This window comes from Venustampulla echinocandica (assembly GCF_003357145.1).
Source record: "Venustampulla echinocandica strain BP 5553 chromosome Unknown scaffold_1, whole genome shotgun sequence".
In the NCBI taxonomy this organism is placed as follows: domain Eukaryota; kingdom Fungi; phylum Ascomycota; class Leotiomycetes; order Helotiales; family Pleuroascaceae; genus Venustampulla; species Venustampulla echinocandica.
Window position 1 is genome coordinate 4,443,490 of NW_022474206.1, and position 16,781 is coordinate 4,460,270.

General features: G+C 50.1%; 4 protein-coding genes across 4 annotated transcripts; 3 read left to right on the top strand and 1 right to left on the bottom strand.

The window, feature by feature from the left end:
- Positions 1-1,934: 1,934 nt before the first annotated feature.
- On the top strand, positions 1,935-3,650 carry BP5553_03986 (Uncharacterized protein; the record flags this gene model as incomplete). The annotated part of the gene is made up of 2 exons (XM_032012609.1): positions 1,935-2,942; positions 2,994-3,650. The coding sequence occupies 2 exons, from the start codon at positions 1,935-1,937 to the stop codon at positions 3,648-3,650; spliced, it is 1,665 nt and encodes a 554-aa protein (XP_031872302.1).
- A 7,691-nt stretch (positions 3,651-11,341) lies between these two features.
- Positions 11,342-12,778, top strand: BP5553_03987 (C2H2 and C2HC zinc finger; the record flags this gene model as incomplete). The annotated part of the gene is made up of 3 exons (XM_032012610.1): positions 11,342-11,771; positions 11,820-11,959; positions 12,017-12,778. 3 exons carry the CDS (start codon positions 11,342-11,344, stop codon positions 12,776-12,778), a joined length of 1,332 nt encoding a protein of 443 aa, XP_031872303.1.
- Positions 12,779-13,740: 962 nt separating this feature from the next.
- On the bottom strand, positions 13,741-14,565 carry BP5553_03988 (putative 3,4-dihydroxy-2-butanone 4-phosphate synthase; the record flags this gene model as incomplete). Its single annotated transcript, XM_032012611.1, has 2 exons — positions 13,741-14,384; positions 14,505-14,565. 2 exons carry the CDS (start codon positions 14,563-14,565, stop codon positions 13,741-13,743), a joined length of 705 nt encoding a protein of 234 aa, XP_031872304.1.
- A 536-nt stretch (positions 14,566-15,101) lies between these two features.
- BP5553_03989 (Ubiquinone biosynthesis O-methyltransferase, mitochondrial) lies at positions 15,102-15,977 on the top strand (the record flags this gene model as incomplete). The annotated part of the gene is made up of 1 exon (XM_032012612.1): positions 15,102-15,977. One exon carries the CDS (start codon positions 15,102-15,104, stop codon positions 15,975-15,977), a length of 876 nt encoding a protein of 291 aa, XP_031872305.1.
- Positions 15,978-16,781: the final 804 nt, after the last annotated feature.

Here is a 16,781-nt window from a genome sequence, read left to right on the forward strand (position 1 = left end):
TGCTATCTACCCTCCCCATCGATAATGTCAGGGAAAACAGCATAGCCTATCATGGTACAGTACTGTACATAGTGCAAAGATGCCTGTCTTGATATCCGCTTCGAACAGATCATCTTGAGGGAAGTAAAATCTCCAGGCTTCGCCAGTCCCACTATCTAGAGGGACTTCTCTACCTTCCGATAAAATTTCCCCATGGAAGCCGGATAGTTTGAGATGAAACTCCTCGCCGAAGAAGACATTTGTGAGCTAGATACTTTAGACATATAATCCGAAGATGTAAGCCAACGATTTCGAGAAGCTTTTTCTCGACCTCATATCTCCGACCAGAACAGGAAGATTTTTGAAAACTATAGGCTCATCTTCTTCTCCAGTAACCGCACTACTTCCGAAGGCGGTAGCCCGTTCTCCTCTTGGAGGAGTGTAGTTGCGATATACAACAACGTCTGCATCGCCCGACATCGCAAGGCTTTGATTAGGACGATGACCTAAGTTACCTATGATATCGCCAATGCTGGTGGTAAAATGAAAAGTATTCAGCACTAGTGACGTGTGGAGTGACAACAATGTAATGATTAAAATCTAGGATATGTGCAATAGAGGCTTTCGGAAAATCTGTTCAATTCGGATGACGGCGTTTATTCGCCATAGCCTATTTTACGTGGGGAATGTTTCAGGTAATTACTTGGGTACTTCCAAATATGGGTTGCACTTCGGGCTGGGGCTGATCACTTCTTGGTTAGGGTATTAACGGCCAAATAACTGGAGCAAGACTGAGCTCTGGGTTCGGACTTGGGATCTCATTATTATCTCGTGAAACCTCTCACGGTCCGATTTGACAGCTTGAGGCTACAAGGAACCATTTGACGCTTCTACTCAAACCATGAGATCCTTTCTACCTTCACGGCAGCTATAAAATTGACATAGAAGTATAAATGAACGTGCATAGTTGATAATTATATTGAGAATAGCCTCATTGACTCCTAATAGGTGCTCGTGAATTAGTGACTTACCAAGTCGCCTGGATCAAAAACTCACCTCCTCACTTACCGTCACTGGTTCGAGATAGCCAGCGATCTAACCGACAAAAATAATAAAAACAAAGAGGCCGAAAGCTATTAAAGAAAAAAAAATGCAAAAGAAATATCTTCACGGAGCGTTGGATACCGAGAAACTCGATCTGCACTACCCCCTAGCCTCTTGTTGTCTCTGGCGGAGCGTCCAGGGTCACTCTAGGTTTGTTAGCGGTGACTCCTAACTACTATACCAACGCTTCCTAGTCACCTGTCTCCAGTTGTTAGGGGGATTCTGCTTATTTTGATATATATACCGCAAGTAGATAGGTACCTACAGTAGATACCTTACCTATTAATGGCTGTCACGAGACGACGCGCCGAAGCTGTTGGGTAATATCCATTCCGATTCACCGCCTTCGGCAGAATTTCAATCTCCTTACTGATACCGCGGTTCGAAAAACACTGAGGATACAACCAATATGCAATATGTATTAAATATAGTAACTGTAGGACTGCAGCTCCAACCCTATCAAGCCAAGATCAGAACGAGCATAGGCTAGATGCATTTCACTACTTATTACGAAGTACTTCGTACCTATCTAGTAGTAGGTTCCTATCCTCAATGACGGAACACTCCAGTGAGGCTGAATCAACCGTGCGTCAATTAATCAAGTGGCTGTGCTCCGTAGGGCTCTTTCGTCCATATTCTGTACCTCCTCCAAACGTACTTATGTACGAAGAGAAAGTTCGCCTCGGCGCAAAGAATGGCATGGCAAGTAATATGCCTGTGAATCTATCGTTGGGCCTTCGTGAAGCTCTTCCGACCAGCTCTCCAGCAAGTTAAAGAGTACTGTCGCTACCCAGTGTCCCTACTCCCGATTCCCTCAGTTCCCACTCCCAGCCCTGGATCTGCACATCGCCATGTCGGTCTCTGGCCCAGATATCATCACATACATTGGCGTTCCTCTCGCAGTCTTGGGAGTCCTTCCCATTATATATAACACCATCAGTACCCTTGCCAGTCTAGCCAAGGTCCGGCGTGTTCTACGTCACGGCCGTCTTGCGGGAATCACCAGAGGAGATGTGGTTAACCACGTAATAGAAGTCGAGCTTCCGCGCTATACAATAGCTCCCCTACATCGCGTAGACCAGAGAGCGGAGTATTGGAGATTGTGTGATTATCCCAGCCAGATTCCGGGTGGGACCTGGACTACCTTCAACTGGAAATGTCACACGATTGGGCTCAAGACGCAGAGAATCGATTATGCAGACCAACTGCGTCAGCCGCAGGCTGAGATCGGATTTGAAGAGCTGGTCTCGTTTCTTCTAGACCTTGGGGCGGTGCCAGACCCGGCTGGGTTTCGCATGTTGCGAGCCAGTGGCCTCTGGGTACCTATTGGGACTACCCTGCTCCGCGCGCCGAATGTAGACGAACCTGTCTTAACGGTAGCACCACTAGATGACTCAGATGGGAATCTCTCTCTAGCAGTTAGATGGTCTTCAAACTGGGGCATGAGAGATCCGGCGTCGCTACCTCCATATTGGGTTCTAATCAAGGGATCAAGACCTCCCACACGGCCCACCAGCAGCCAAAGCGTTTTAGGAAAGGAGCCTTCCAAAGTTGAAACAGAGGAGACGGAGTCCAATGAGGCAAAACCAAGCAAGACAGCTAAATATATACCAGATGACATGGAAGAGTGCCTTGGGGTTCGATGCCAGATTGGAACTAATGGTTTGATGGCCGCTATTCCAGATGGGCCTGAAAATGACATGTTTGAGGACTGCGACATAAGACATCTGGAAGTCAACGAGACACTCTCAAACACTACGGGTATATGGTTTGCAAGCGCCATCACTGCGCTCGGTACCACCTCCCAAACAATACTCTGGAATTACAAGATTCCTTCGGATATTCTTACCTTCTCCAAGGTCCGTAAACCCTTTATCAGGAGTCTATACAATTACTAATTGCGTCAATAGAAGGACACCATCCCCTGCGGAGTCCTAGTCCTTCTAGACATCGTCCCCGAGGAAAAAACCCCGGATTGGGCCAGCAAATACCAAAATGACCAAGAGGCTGACCGAGACGCCCAATTCCGTAGAATGCGCGAGCTATCCCGAGCCATGGCTCATGAAAACCGCCTCTCGGGGGCGGAAAAATCTCGCGCAATCGGAGAACGACAAATGCGAACGCACGAGGAGTACGTTGACACCATGAATGCAAAAAGGAGACGAGATACCGCAAGAGCAGAAACGAGATTCATCGAAGCGTTACAGAGCCCTAAATGGGATCATAAACTCGTGGCTGAGCACCTCTTGGCTTGGCTGAAGAAGGGGAATCATGTCGAGGAACAACATGATTTAAAACGCGCGGTGGAGGTATTGTTATGGAGAATGGTCAACGATTCTGTACTTGCTACGGAGCTAGGTGACATGCTAGATAGTTGGAAGGTATTCGTGGATAACGGAGGAATCAGAAAAGTGGATTATCTCGCGCTGCAAGAAAAACCGGTCATGTTTGCACTTGCGGGATTGCTCCTGGCTATTATCAAGGATTCGGTCACCGCTGGGAGCGGATCGTTGGCGATGGATTTGCAGGAGTGTGTTAGGGTTTGGAAGAAAGTTAGGCTGGGGTGAGGTCTGAATTAGGTTGGTTTTATATACCCCTTATTGCAGTGTGTTGGTCACTTGAGATGGGATAACGCGCAAGGTCGTGACTAGGGAATATATGTAATGTTTGGATATATAATGAGAAGAGGTCGAGGTTTAGAGAGTTCTAATTTGTCTTAATATATTCTGCTATATCAAAGCCTAAGCTTTACAAGTATATTATTAAGAATTCTTATTATTTTTGCTTGTGTTCGTTTATGCTAGTATTAATTAATAAATGACAACTCTAAAGATACTACCAAGCTCCCTATCTTCTTCTATATCTAGTCACTCATGGCAGCTAGAAGTTTATACTGTAGCCGTAAGCCAAATAACCCGAACGAACTTGGGAACAACAGTTGATAACGACAGTTTCTCATTTTTATATCTCATTTTCTATCAAATTACCTTTTACAGCTAGGTGAGATTTATTTAATAGTAAAGATAGAGTTTTCCAATTCGGCACCTGACTTTATCAAGGGCTTATCTTTGCCTGATTAATATGTGAATGATTCAGGATCGGGGAAAATAAATATCAGAGGGTTCAAAGTGAAGTAACTAATGTACTTCGTACCTAACACTTAAATACCATTGAAAACCAAGACGGCACCATTCCCGTAGCAGATGAAAGTTGACAAGCGATTTATTTATTGCTCTATATTAACATACCAGATAAAGCTTATAAATGGTAGACTACATTATTATAACATCGGGCCTATAAATTCCAACTTTATCCTAGGAAAGCTAGAACCGCCTTCTTAGTCAGTCAATGCGAGCTTTGACGTATTTCGATAGATGAATTTATTTGATTTCAGATATCCTCCGGGCTTTCCACGGCTTTATTTTAAGAGTTTTGAGGCGTTGGAAGATAACACCCATGCTAAAGTAGGAAAGAATAAGTTATTTCCTGGTTGTTGAGAAGAGGAAACTAATGTGGGTGATCTAGTATCTACCTTACACAGCGACCGCGAGCTCGGGGATCCGAGGGATGGAAGACATACTAGTAAGTTGTACTGTAATACATCGAATCCTATAGCAGCTTCTTTCATATTCTGGAATGGGGATGATCTCATGGCCATGTGTTCGTCTAAAGACCCCTCGAGCTGTATACTGGTAGTAGGGCCTGAGATGACGAACAGAAAGACCTTGCACGGTGCGGGAACGGCACATAAGATACTGGCACTTTGCACTGGGTACAGTTTCATTACCAAGCCCAAGCCGCAATCTTCAACGACCTCGTACAATGACGTTTCATGAGTCTTGTCCGTCGGCCCGCCATTGCTTCCTGCCGTCCGGTAGCATGGTTTCCACGTGGTGAGGGCTAAGATGGATGTAACTAGTAGAGGTTTCCACTCGGTGAACGCGCAATAATAGATATTGGATCGCAGACACCGCTGTTTGAAGCATGGTGGCTGAGTCTATATTTACTCGTCCTCCGAGGTAGATGATGAGGATTCATAGTGGCTTACCGGCCGGAATGGCTTCCGGGGTCGTCAAATCTCCCCTGGGAAAGTTTTGGCGGTGAATATGGCTGAATGATGCCGGATTTTAGGTCTTGATTGCCTGTTTGGCATGTAGTCCAAAGCCATCGACGAGGTGTGGAGAGAGACTGCTGGCATTAGATGAGGATGTAGTCATACGGGCAATATCAGAGTCAAGGGGCCAAGCGCCCCGAGCTGAAGCCTGAAGGCTTTCTGTCTGGTTCCTGGATGGTATGTAAGCCACCACGGGAAAATCCTTGGGAGTTAAAGTGAGATCTCCGAGTTGGCGTCCACACTAGAACATTGAGGAATGACTCGTGATACTTTAATATGCCTAGGTACTTTAATATATCTACAGGCAGGTACTGTGGCATACTCGTACCCCGCACATTAGGTGCTTACTTATGGAGTCATTACAAACCCAACCGAACGATTGATGATCATGATTTTCATCCAAGAACTAGGTACCTACGTACCAAACTCCCAAATAAACCGGTACTCGTAGGGCATCCCAGGGGCTTTGGGGGCCAGTGGCGGGCTGAGGGAGCCCCTGGCATGAAACAAACCTAACCCCTAGAGCTCTATGGAATATCCTTCTAGAAGGTCACGCAGGCTTCTGGCGGCATAACCGTGCTCCTGAATGTGCATGGCGAGCATGGTTATGAAGGGACTGAGCGCAACTACTTCTTAAGGCCCGAGAGACACGGACGCAACCACAGACCAAAGGTGCAGCGCCATGCCAGCAATAATCCCTCCGTTCAGTCTTGATCTGAGAGCTCCCTGTGAGATCTGTCCTCTCTTGTCGGGGGAGGCGTCGGTCTCAGACTCTCATCATTTTGGTAGCGCGGTTCTGGTAGATCACTGCTTGCGGTGGACAAGGCTAGGCTAGAGTAGGCGGAGTCTTGAGAAAAAGGGGTAATTTATTTGGAGGAAATGTTCACTTCATCACTTCTTCCCGTACTTCGTACGAAGCAACGGAAAACGGATACCCTCGGGGACGACCCCACTGGACCTGGCGGTGCCTTCGAAGTTTGGACCGCGACCCCGTAAACAGGAACGATGCAGAGGGTTTGTGCCAAAGTTTAAAAGCCCCCCCCTTCGGTCCCTCAAACTCGAAATAGAAACGTTGGCGGTCAGGGTTACCACTCCACGTTGTACGCGGAGCTGTGCCCCGTGGGCCGGCACTTCGAAGGTTGCGCAGTGATGCGTCTCTGGCTTGAGCTCGACTGAGACGGCAAGTTTGGAACTTGTGGTGGAGAAGCCGACGCGGACTTTCTACGTAGCACTTGCACACTTGCATAAGGTACCTTACCTACCTAGTTCAGTACGGCAACAATAAGTTGTACGGAGCGTACGGAGCAGGAGAAACCGTTCCCTATGTCCTCCGCTATAAGCACTATCTTCGCCCTAGCACGCCAGTAGTGGTTCCACTTCACGAGCTCATATCCCATGGTGGCCACCGAGGTCGGAGAAGTGCTTCGTATTATCGTACAAGAGGCCCGTAGGGCGTTCATAATAGCACGGCCTATACTCCGGCCTACGTACATTCTCCAGGGCATAAGAGCTGGTGGCAGGTTGGTTCTCTCGTGGACGATCCTAATGTGGCGTCTTAAGGGGGTTGCTGCGTACTCGTTTGGATTACGTCGGTGCCTAGGTAGGTAGTACTTTGTTCTATCGAGGTACACTGTACTGTACAGGTCCAGTACACAAAGCTACAAACTACCTTGACCTAGGTAGGTACCTTGGTATGCTCCAATGCAAGCTGCACAGACCGCGGGCATCGCGTGGCAGCCTCCTTTGCCATCGTCCTAGCCAGCGTATCTCCGTACTCGAGGAGGCCCTGGCGCCCTTCTGGAAGACACGCTAGAACGCTCCTCTTTCTCAGAGATTCGCGCGTGGCTTGACTGGCAAGATGCAAGATGGTGTTCAACGTGGACTTGCGGGCCTGTGTGTCACCCCAAGACCAGCGTTTGATTGTTATTGTGGGTTTCATTGTGACCTGAGACATGTTCCCTCTTGAGTCTTGAATCTTGAGTCTTTACGAGAAAATGCTTCGATACTCACCCTCCATCAGAACCACTTCAGAAGCTAGTCCCGGGCCCTCAGCTAGTCTGGGTTGCGCTCACTACTCACTACTACTCACTACTCACCACATCACCGGCCCTGGTCCGCTGGAGCCATGAAACCATGGGAGATTTGCTGGGATTCCGGCTTCTGGAAGGCTGGGAACCATGCCTAGGACGCAGAACTTGTAATTTCTGCGGGTTCAATTCGGCCATTGATCATTGATGCCGAGCCGCGGATGTTTTTTTGTCCAGGGAGGCCACCACGTCCACTTCCCTTCAGGAAGAATCGGAGATGGGCCCCCCCATGAAGAACCTTTTGCTGTGGTGGTGGCCATCCGGGGCGCTTCTTCTCAGCCCCCTAATTGCTCAACCCGGCGCGTTCCACAATGTCCCATGGCCAGGTCCCCACCTGCCCAGGCGTTGACGCCGATTGAGGCACCTCATAGCGGTGTGAAAGTGCAGGATGCGGTCCATGCAGAACCATGCAGAGCCATGCAGAGCCATGCAGAGCCAGAATGATTTTCCGGGTGATACCCCGAGCTTCTTCAAGACGCACAGAGATATTATTGCTGGCGGTTGGAGTTTGGTCGTCGTTTGGAGACGGGCTCAGCCGCATCACCAGAAGCAGCTTTGAAGTTTGTACCGTCTGACCCATTTTAAACCTCTTATCACTGGTGTTTGTTTGGCTCGGGGCCTGTTCCAGTCGCACGGAGTAGCACTCTATACGTCACACCCTTCTGTGTATACGCTGTCTGTCTCACCCCCTTCTCTCGACTCGAGTATGAGTCTACCAAAAGGTGCAAGTTCAAGGAACCAAAGGCTTGTATGGTTGCTTGGAAGAGGGTTGTTTTGTTGGACCTGGATGATTTCTAGGTCTGCTACTCCCAAGCCGCACTCTTTTTGACGGGGCAGCTCGGGGGGACAGAGTTTCAACAGTGAAACATTAGGCACAGACTAGAAATTGGAGTAGTCTCTTTTGCCTCGCCAAGCGCTACTCCGTATGTACGTCGTAGGTACTTGAACTGTACTTTATGAGGGAAACACCTAGCATTCGTTGAAGACGGTGATTGGCAAGAATCTGCCTCGGCCTGCTTCTGCCGTCTAGAACGTACCCTTGGCTGGTGTAGGAGAGTTCCCGCTATTAGGACCACTAGGCTGATGATCTTGCACCTTCGTAGGGCAAGAGAAACAGCTCCATGGCCTTACATTGTATTATTTAGCATGAGGAGAGCATGGCACCATGCTTAGAGCGTAGCAATCATGCTGGTATGGACAAGCCTCGATTGGGTGGGAATGGGGGGAGGGATCGGAAATACCCACGCAACTGGCCTGTGTGCCTGTGCCTGTGGTCGTGGCCGTCTGACGAAGCTACGAGCTCTACGACACAGCGTTGGGTCCGAGGGTGCTTCTTTGGCCGGGGGTTCGCCCTTCTAGAAGACCGGCATCCCCCAATGCCCATCCCTGGCGACACGGTACCCAAGGAGATGAGCGATGACCGCCCTGGAGGACTGTTTTGGGCGGGCATGAATCAATGCTCCTGAGGCGCAAGATAACTCGTACCCAGCGACAACTCGCAAGATATCAGACCGGATGAAGCGCTGGGCGCCCGGCGCCCGAATATAACGGGAAAGCATAGTAGGATATTTCCGAGCCAGCGGCGACCCGGCCGCCCCTGGGAAGCCTCAGCAATTGGCCTCCTCCCGGCATCTACCGCCATCCAATTCCGCCAAAAACAGAGGTCCAAGGTTGCTTTTCCTCGATGGTCAATCATGATGATCCATCGCGTCACAGCGGACGCACTGGACCTCTCGGGGGGGGCTTATGGAGTGGCGGCCACGCGCCCTGCCTGGGGATATAACATATTACATCCTGTGCGGTCGAAGGACCGAGAGCCCCCGCCTGCAGCATCTGCAGCATCGAGGTTGCCAGCAGTGATTAGCAGTGAATCAGTGGTGAGCAGCAGTGGTCGGTTAGAAGAGTACCTTATTAGGTACCTACGGAGTACTTACTACCTTATAGTTCCAGTGGTTAAGCAGTGAGTGGCCAGTGACCGTTGGTGGCAGTTCTCCCGGGGGGCTGCTAGGCCTGCTCCGTAAGTACAGTAGGCACTCGAGTAGCGGGCCTGGCTGGCCTAGTAGTGGCCCAGTGGCCCAGCGTGTTGTCGCACGCCGTTCCCCACGTCGCGTAGTAGCTCGCCGCCCAGCCAAAGGACTCGTCGGCAGGGGAAAGGGTGCCCCCCTATACATGGAGGGACATGGACATGGACATGTACTTACTTCGTACTAATAATTCTTGCTCCCGAGTCCCAAGCCCAAGCCTGAGCCTAAAAGTCCTAAGCCCCAAGTGGTCCCAAGCCCCCAAGTCCCCAGTCCCCTCCCCGGCACGAAAGTATTGCTGCTCCTGTCCTCTGCGTACTCTACATGTACATGTACCTAGGTACCTCCCTGCCTGCTTTTGGTGCGCCCTAATCTGCCACCGCAAAGAAAGTTCCCCCAGCTCAACTTTCTCATTCCCTACTTGAGTCTTGACCACCCTCCCACGCTGCGTCCTCCCAACATCACCATCCAACCTCCCGCCCAGACCTTTTCTGTTCCTAGCTAGGGTCGCATCGAGGTTTCGATCTCCATCCTACAACACTTTACGGAGTACTCGCCGGTGTCTAGTCAACTCTCCCACATCTGCACCCTGCTCCGAGGCACATCGTTCCTCGTCCCATCAACAACAACCTTCGACTGAGCTCCCAGATCACATCCTGAATCCAATCGAGACTCCCAACACCTCCCACAAGTGAGTATCCAGGTGCATCGCAGAACTTTGCTGGGCCGCCGCTGACCTGCAAAAAGCCTGTCGACATATCAAGCCGGGCCCCTGACCCTGACCGAACGCCCCTCGACCGTGGTACCTGAAGTCAGAAACTCGATTCTACACTCTCGTCGACCGCAAAACGTCATCATATCAGGATCCCTTTATCCTATCCTCCCCGCGACTCTCGCCCCGTACCGCCTAGAACCTGCGATTCGGTTGCTGCTTCGCACAATTCTTTGTACCGCCTTTTGATACCCTCGAACCACCAGCTGGCTTCTGAGCTCATACCACAGAGGTATCTGCCTCCCGTCTAAACGCAGATTCAGGCCGACTTGATTTGGTGTGTGGATTGTTGGGCTTGAAATTGTGTCTTGATTTGGTTGGTTCGTGGGATAATTCTGGCCAAATCCATCACAGCGACGAGCCACTCCATCGGACGAACTTCTGGCTCGTGCCTTGGACACTGCAGCATACCGTCAAGCTCGACCAAAGCCCGAGACAGTGCAAGGACTTTTGCCTGCCCTCCGCGCCCAACGACGCCGTATTTCCCCCATAGGCTCGTCCCGTCCGCACATTTACTCTGCCTTCTGGACTTGTAGATTTCCCATAATTCAACGTGCCCCTAGCTTTTGAGAGACTTTGTCTTTCGACTCGACACCACCAATTTTACCCGGTGGTTTAGTCGCTTGTACGTTTTTGATAACCCCCTTGGTTCCGTTATCCGGGTATCCACATTTGCGGATATCCTGAGCTGGGACATTTAGGAGGCTAGGTTAGTCGAAATCCCATTTGCTTTTACTTCTACGCGGCCAGAATCAGACCCTGCGGGTGGATGCATGTTTACATACTTGCTCCGGACTGCCCTTCTGAATCTCGTGTCTTTTACTCGCAGTGTAAAGGAGGCGGTCAGCGTGGTTAGTGGGAGTCGCGTACTATCTGCCGCTGTCGGCAATTTTAAATCGCGTTAGAAACTGACTTTTTTTTATATCCGGAAAGCTTCGATTCAGTGCCAACCTTCACGTTTAAGCACCGTGGAATAGTCACCGAATAGTGCGATCAAAGCAATTTGCGACTGTCGCGTCAGCAACGCCCTCTTCAGGCTGCACAGGATAGGCTGTGTTCTGAGAAGTGGAGTTCAGCTCAAGCGCTGCAAACTGTCCCTCAAAAGGCCGCTTCCCGAGACATAACATCAGCTTCGAGACAAGGACCAGATTTCTGTTCCTTGAGTCGCTGGACGAGCGGTTGATCCAAGCGTCAATAATAACCTATAACCGTTCATCGCCCGCCCCGTCTGATTTTGACGACCCATTGAAGCGCACCCGCTGTTATGGATATCAAGCAAATTGTTAACACGAAGGGGAAAGGAGCTGCAGCGGCAGCAGCAATAAATGGTGCGCCTCAAGACTTGCACGTTCTTCATTCAATCCATCAGGCCAACGGCATGTCAATGTCGGACACGGGATCAGAGCGAGGAAATTCACCTCATGATTCCGAACATTCACGATATTCGGCACCTCGATATGGCTTGAATGGAATGAATGGGCCCCCTAATACTATGCGGTATCCTTCGCCGACGGCCATGCAAAATCCATTGCCCATGATGCAGCAACCTTATGCACCAAATCCCAACTTCGACAACGGTATGATGTCGCAGGAAAACGTACGACGTCAAACTGCTGGAGACGGTGCCCCTAAAGCTTTCCCCTGTACTACTTGCGGTAAAGGGTTCGCTCGAAGGAGTGATCTTGCACGACATGGTAAGAACGAAAGCATCCTAGTTTACAATGCCTACTAACCATAAGTAGAACGGATACACACTGGCGTTCGACCACATGTGTGTGAACATCCTGGTTGTGGAAAGCAATTCATCCAACGGTCCGCTCTAACAGTTCATATGAGAGTGCACACTGGGGAGAAGCCCCATATGTGCGAACGTTGTGGAAAGGTAAGTAACAAATGCAATGCTTGTTCCGTTGTACGGATTATGCTGACAGTGCCCCAGCCCTTTAGTGACTCCAGCTCTCTCGCACGACACAGAAGGATACACTCAGGCAAGAGGCCTTACAAATGCCCCTATGCAGATTGTCAGAAGACCTTCACACGCCGCACAACCTTGACTCGTCATCAAAACCACCATACTGGAACCGTCGAAGAAGCTGCTGCTGCGACTGCCGCTGCTTTAGCCACCCGAAGCACTCACCCTGTGCGCCAACGTTCAGAAGGAGGGGAGTATTCGAATACGGGGTCTCCAATGTCAACGCCTTCACCCCTGCAACGCCATCACTCTGCATCCCCGCACTCTGAACTTCCGCCAATGGGCCATATGCCTCGACATCCAGCTGAATATCAATACATGAACAACAGTTCGTTGCCAACCCACTTGCGTGGCGATTACCATATGCAGGGTCAACCACAACCCACCACCGCGCCGTATGCAAACACTATGCGACCCACCTCCCATCCTGCGGGTTTTGGCCCACCTTCTATCATGGAGCCGTCAGCCAATCCAGAACACCGTCAGGGAGGAAGCGTAACTGGTAGTCCTCATATGAGCGCCGCTGGTTGGGCCTCGCCGGCACAAAGTATGCCATCCCCTTCCCAGAGCAATGGTTACGTCTACCCCGACCCAGATCCATATGGATCCGCCGCTGCTATGGGTCAGATGTATTACCCCAACTCCAACATGAGGAGACCCCAGAGCACCGAGCCTGATGGATACGATATCAAGCCGAGAATGAACGAGATGTGGACTGCGGCACAATAGGTTGCTCGTGGTACATTTTATGTTTCATCGAGGATGCCACATGGCGCATGCACCCCACTCTCAGATAACCTCAGACCATACATTTCCTTTTGCCGCTTCCAAAATTGTGTTTGATACCCTGTATACTCGGCCTTTCATAACCTTCGACTTTTATTTCGTTGTCTGTCGGAGTTAACTCGGAACCATTGCATGCGATCATACATACGGAGTGGCGCCCGAATAGAACCGGCGTCTATCGACCTATTGTTACTTTCATTGAGTCTTACATTTGCGTTTTTTTCCTTCTTTATGGAGCTATGGCGGGGTGATTTTTCTAGAACCAATATGTCAAGAGAGACACGGGGATGGGATAAGAGCTGCGAGGCTACGACGTTGACGGCCTTTTAGCCCTTTGATTATTGCATGGCTAGTTGCTACCTTTTTGGTAGAACTATACAGTTGTTGCTGGGAAGCTTTCTTGGCTTGGATGTGCGCAATGCCGGAATGAGCCGGTCCTTCTTGTAGAGTAGTAGGCTTATACTAGCAATCTATTTTGTAGACAATCAGTTCTGAGCGGAGAAATCAAAGTTTTGCTTATAAGCCCATAACACACCCCTTGGTGTTAATTGAGAAATCGACAAAACTGTATCCGAGGACAAAATAACGGTGGAACTCGCGCAGGCCATTAGTAGCGTTTATGAAGCCTAAACCAAGAACATATATGCCTTTCCAGGACTGATATGCCAGGAGCGTGCGTATTCATAACTCCCAATGAAAGAGAGTAGCATCTACAAGGGACACCATGACAATTAATGGCTCTTCATGACTGAATCTTGCCTATATTTGGAAGTCGAAGACCTGGAATGGACTGCTGCTTTATGTCTATCTAACTCGATTATACAAGAAAGAAACGGGCCAGCCCAGCTAGGGCATAGACAAAAGCTCTATGGTGGGATATGTACAGGCCCAAGTATTTATTTGACTTATGATGCCCCATTCGCAGCAAGTTTCGTCAGCTTCCCCTCCGTCCGCTCAACATAGTCCACCAAATCCTCAATCGTGCAAACCTTCAACCCCCACTTCTTGCCAAACGCCAGACATCCGTCTCTCCTCATCATGCCAGGCAATGCCCGTTCTGCGCGGCCCTCAACCTCCGCCCCATCCTCCACCATCTCGCATATGACGCCCACGGGCGACTTCCCCGCCAACCTGCAAAACTCCACTGCAGCCTCGGTATGACCCTTCCGCTCCCTCACGCCACCTTCTCTCGCCCGTAAGGGAAAGACATGTCCCGGTCTTCTGAAGCTCTCCCTCGTCGCCGTCTTGCTCGCCAACGTCCGGCACGTCAGCGCCCTGTCATGGGCGCTGATGCCCGTGGTAGTCTCCGGCGCATCGGCATCGATGGATATGGTGTACGCGGTGCGGTTCGGATCCTCGTTGTTGGTAACCATCTGCGGGAGGTCGAGCTCAGCACACAGACTGGGCGGGATGGGCGCGCAGATTAGCCCCGAGGTGTGGCGGACCATGAAGGCCATTTTCTCGGGCGTTACGTCGGATCCGGCGATTATCAGGTCGCCTTCGTTCTCGCGCGAGAGGTCGTCCAGGACGACGATGAATTCGCCATTTCCTGTAAGCCTCGGGTTAACTCGGGAAGTTTATCTTTGAAGTTGGAGGAGGCGGTTTTTGGGATGTAGGTTCTTTTTTTGGTTCGGTCGGATTTTATAGGGGAGAGAGGGATTGGACATACTGAACGCTTCGATTGTATCCTCTATCGAGTCGAATTCTTGTGCGATGTCTGAGGCGGGCATTTTTGGAGAATATGGAGAGGAAGGATATGACTGATTTCTCAACTGTACCCCGCTTGATGTCGGATAACGGTTCTTTGACTTGTCGGGAGGGGCAATTGGGCAAGAACTCGAGGAAGTAGAGATTGTTTTATCGACTTGGTGGTGGTATTGTTTTTTGTAAGGAGACGGTATGAATGCGGAACGTGTGAGACAGAGCAGAGAGCGCTGGATATATGGTGTGAGGCAAAGCGTAAGTATTTCGCAGAGAAATCGGCGAGGTTGTACGAAGTATGTAAGGGACGCAAACGCCGAGGATCAGGTCGCATGTGTACTTCGTAGTGGGTGCAGCCCGCGGCCAGGCCAGGGAGTCCGGAGACCAGACAAGGCAAAATAGGCTGGCGGGCTGGCTGGGTGCCGAGGCTGACATGTTGGTGGCCCCAGTGGCAGCTCGGATTATTCACCACCACCAATTTATTTGCAAGCAACGACCAACGCCTGAGCAAGGGAGACTTGAACACACAGCAACCACGCATAATTACAAACCCGATGACAAGGAAATGGCGGCAATAACATCTCCCCTCCAGCCCACCTCCCTCCGCAACCTCGCACTTCTCCTTCGAACAGCTCCGCGATTCGTACAGAACCAATTCCGCTTCCAAAGCACAACCTCAGGGCCGGCTTCCTCGTCGTCCGTCAACCCAACAGAGGTCTCACACTTCAATGCCCTCGCCTCAACATGGTGGGATCCGCAAGGCTCGTCGCGGCTCCTCCACCTCATGAACCCTCTCCGTCATGACTTTATCCGTTCTTGCCATGCCACGCAGCCCATACCTCCACCCGCAGCCGGCCTGCGATACCTCGACATTGGCTGCGGCGGCGGGATTTTTGCTGAGAGTGCAGCGAGGTTACACAATACGGGGCTGGTGACGGCGATCGATCCCTCGCCGCAGGTTCTCGCGGTTGCGAAAGCGCATGCGAGGCAAGACCCGGGGCTGAGTGGGAAATTGAATTACCTCAATTCGTCGATTGAAGGTCTCCCCAAACCCACGTCGGTGGAGGAGCAATACGATGTCCTGAGCTTGTTTGAGGTCATTGAACATATCACGCACCCGGCTGAGTTTATGGACGTTTGTGCGGATTTCGTGAAGCCTGGCGGGTGGATTGTTATGAGCACCATCGCTAGGACATGGTTGAGTTGGTTTACGACGAAGCTTGTTGCTGAGGATATTGTTGGCATTGTGCCGAGAGGGACGCATGATTGGGATAAGTATATTAATGCCGAGGAGCTGAGGGGGTATTTCCTCAAAGAGAGAGGATGGAACAGTCCCCAGGTTGTGGGCGTTGTGTATGTCCCTGGCTTGGGGTGGAAGCAGGTGGATGGGAGTGAGAAGGTGGGGAATTATTTCTTTGGAATTAGGAAGGATGAGGTATGATAGACCGGAGTGTGTGAGTATAAAATTCTCATCATGTATCAGTATGGGAGGCTTAGGCCAAAATCAATTGTAGGCTATCATGCCTCTATGTGTATAACAAGGTTATACTTCGTTCTATAATATGTATACTAAGCACTATTTGTTGAGCAATACCCAAGGTATCTAGCTACCATGTTGATATATCATTCCCTTTGCCGTGGTCTTTCTATTAAAATTCGAAGTTAGCTGTGCTTAAGAGGAAAACATATGCCCTCCTTGTTGTCAAGAAAGGGGGTAAGCGAGCTTGGACATAACATTGAACTACGCCCTTATTTTAGGTGAGGTAGATAGATAGAAGCATCGACAACAATAATATGAATACGCCTATCATTATAACATATATTATATTTTCAAGCTAGAAGCGTCTTGACTTCCATTACTCCCTCATCTAGCTTCTCTACTTCTCGCTACTGAAGGGTGACTTCCACGGAACTGGCCGCGATATCTCTAGTCCCTTAGCTATTCTAACCCAACGGAATCAAATATCTCCTGTTGGAGGTCATGTCCTTGTGGGCTCCAAGTGTTCTCGAGTTATAACTACCCCCTATATGCAATAATTAGGGAATTCCCAGGCTTCATATTCAAGCCTCAGCTTTGTAGCCACCGAAGCGACACTTCCTTTTGAGATGTGGTTGTTTTTGTATGTAGATATAAGAAAAGTATATCTTTGACAAGGCAACTTCTTCAACGTGAATTGGTATTCAGATTGCTCTTAGGCAAACATACTATCATCAAGAGAACGGTCACCGCCTTGGGGATAGTTGC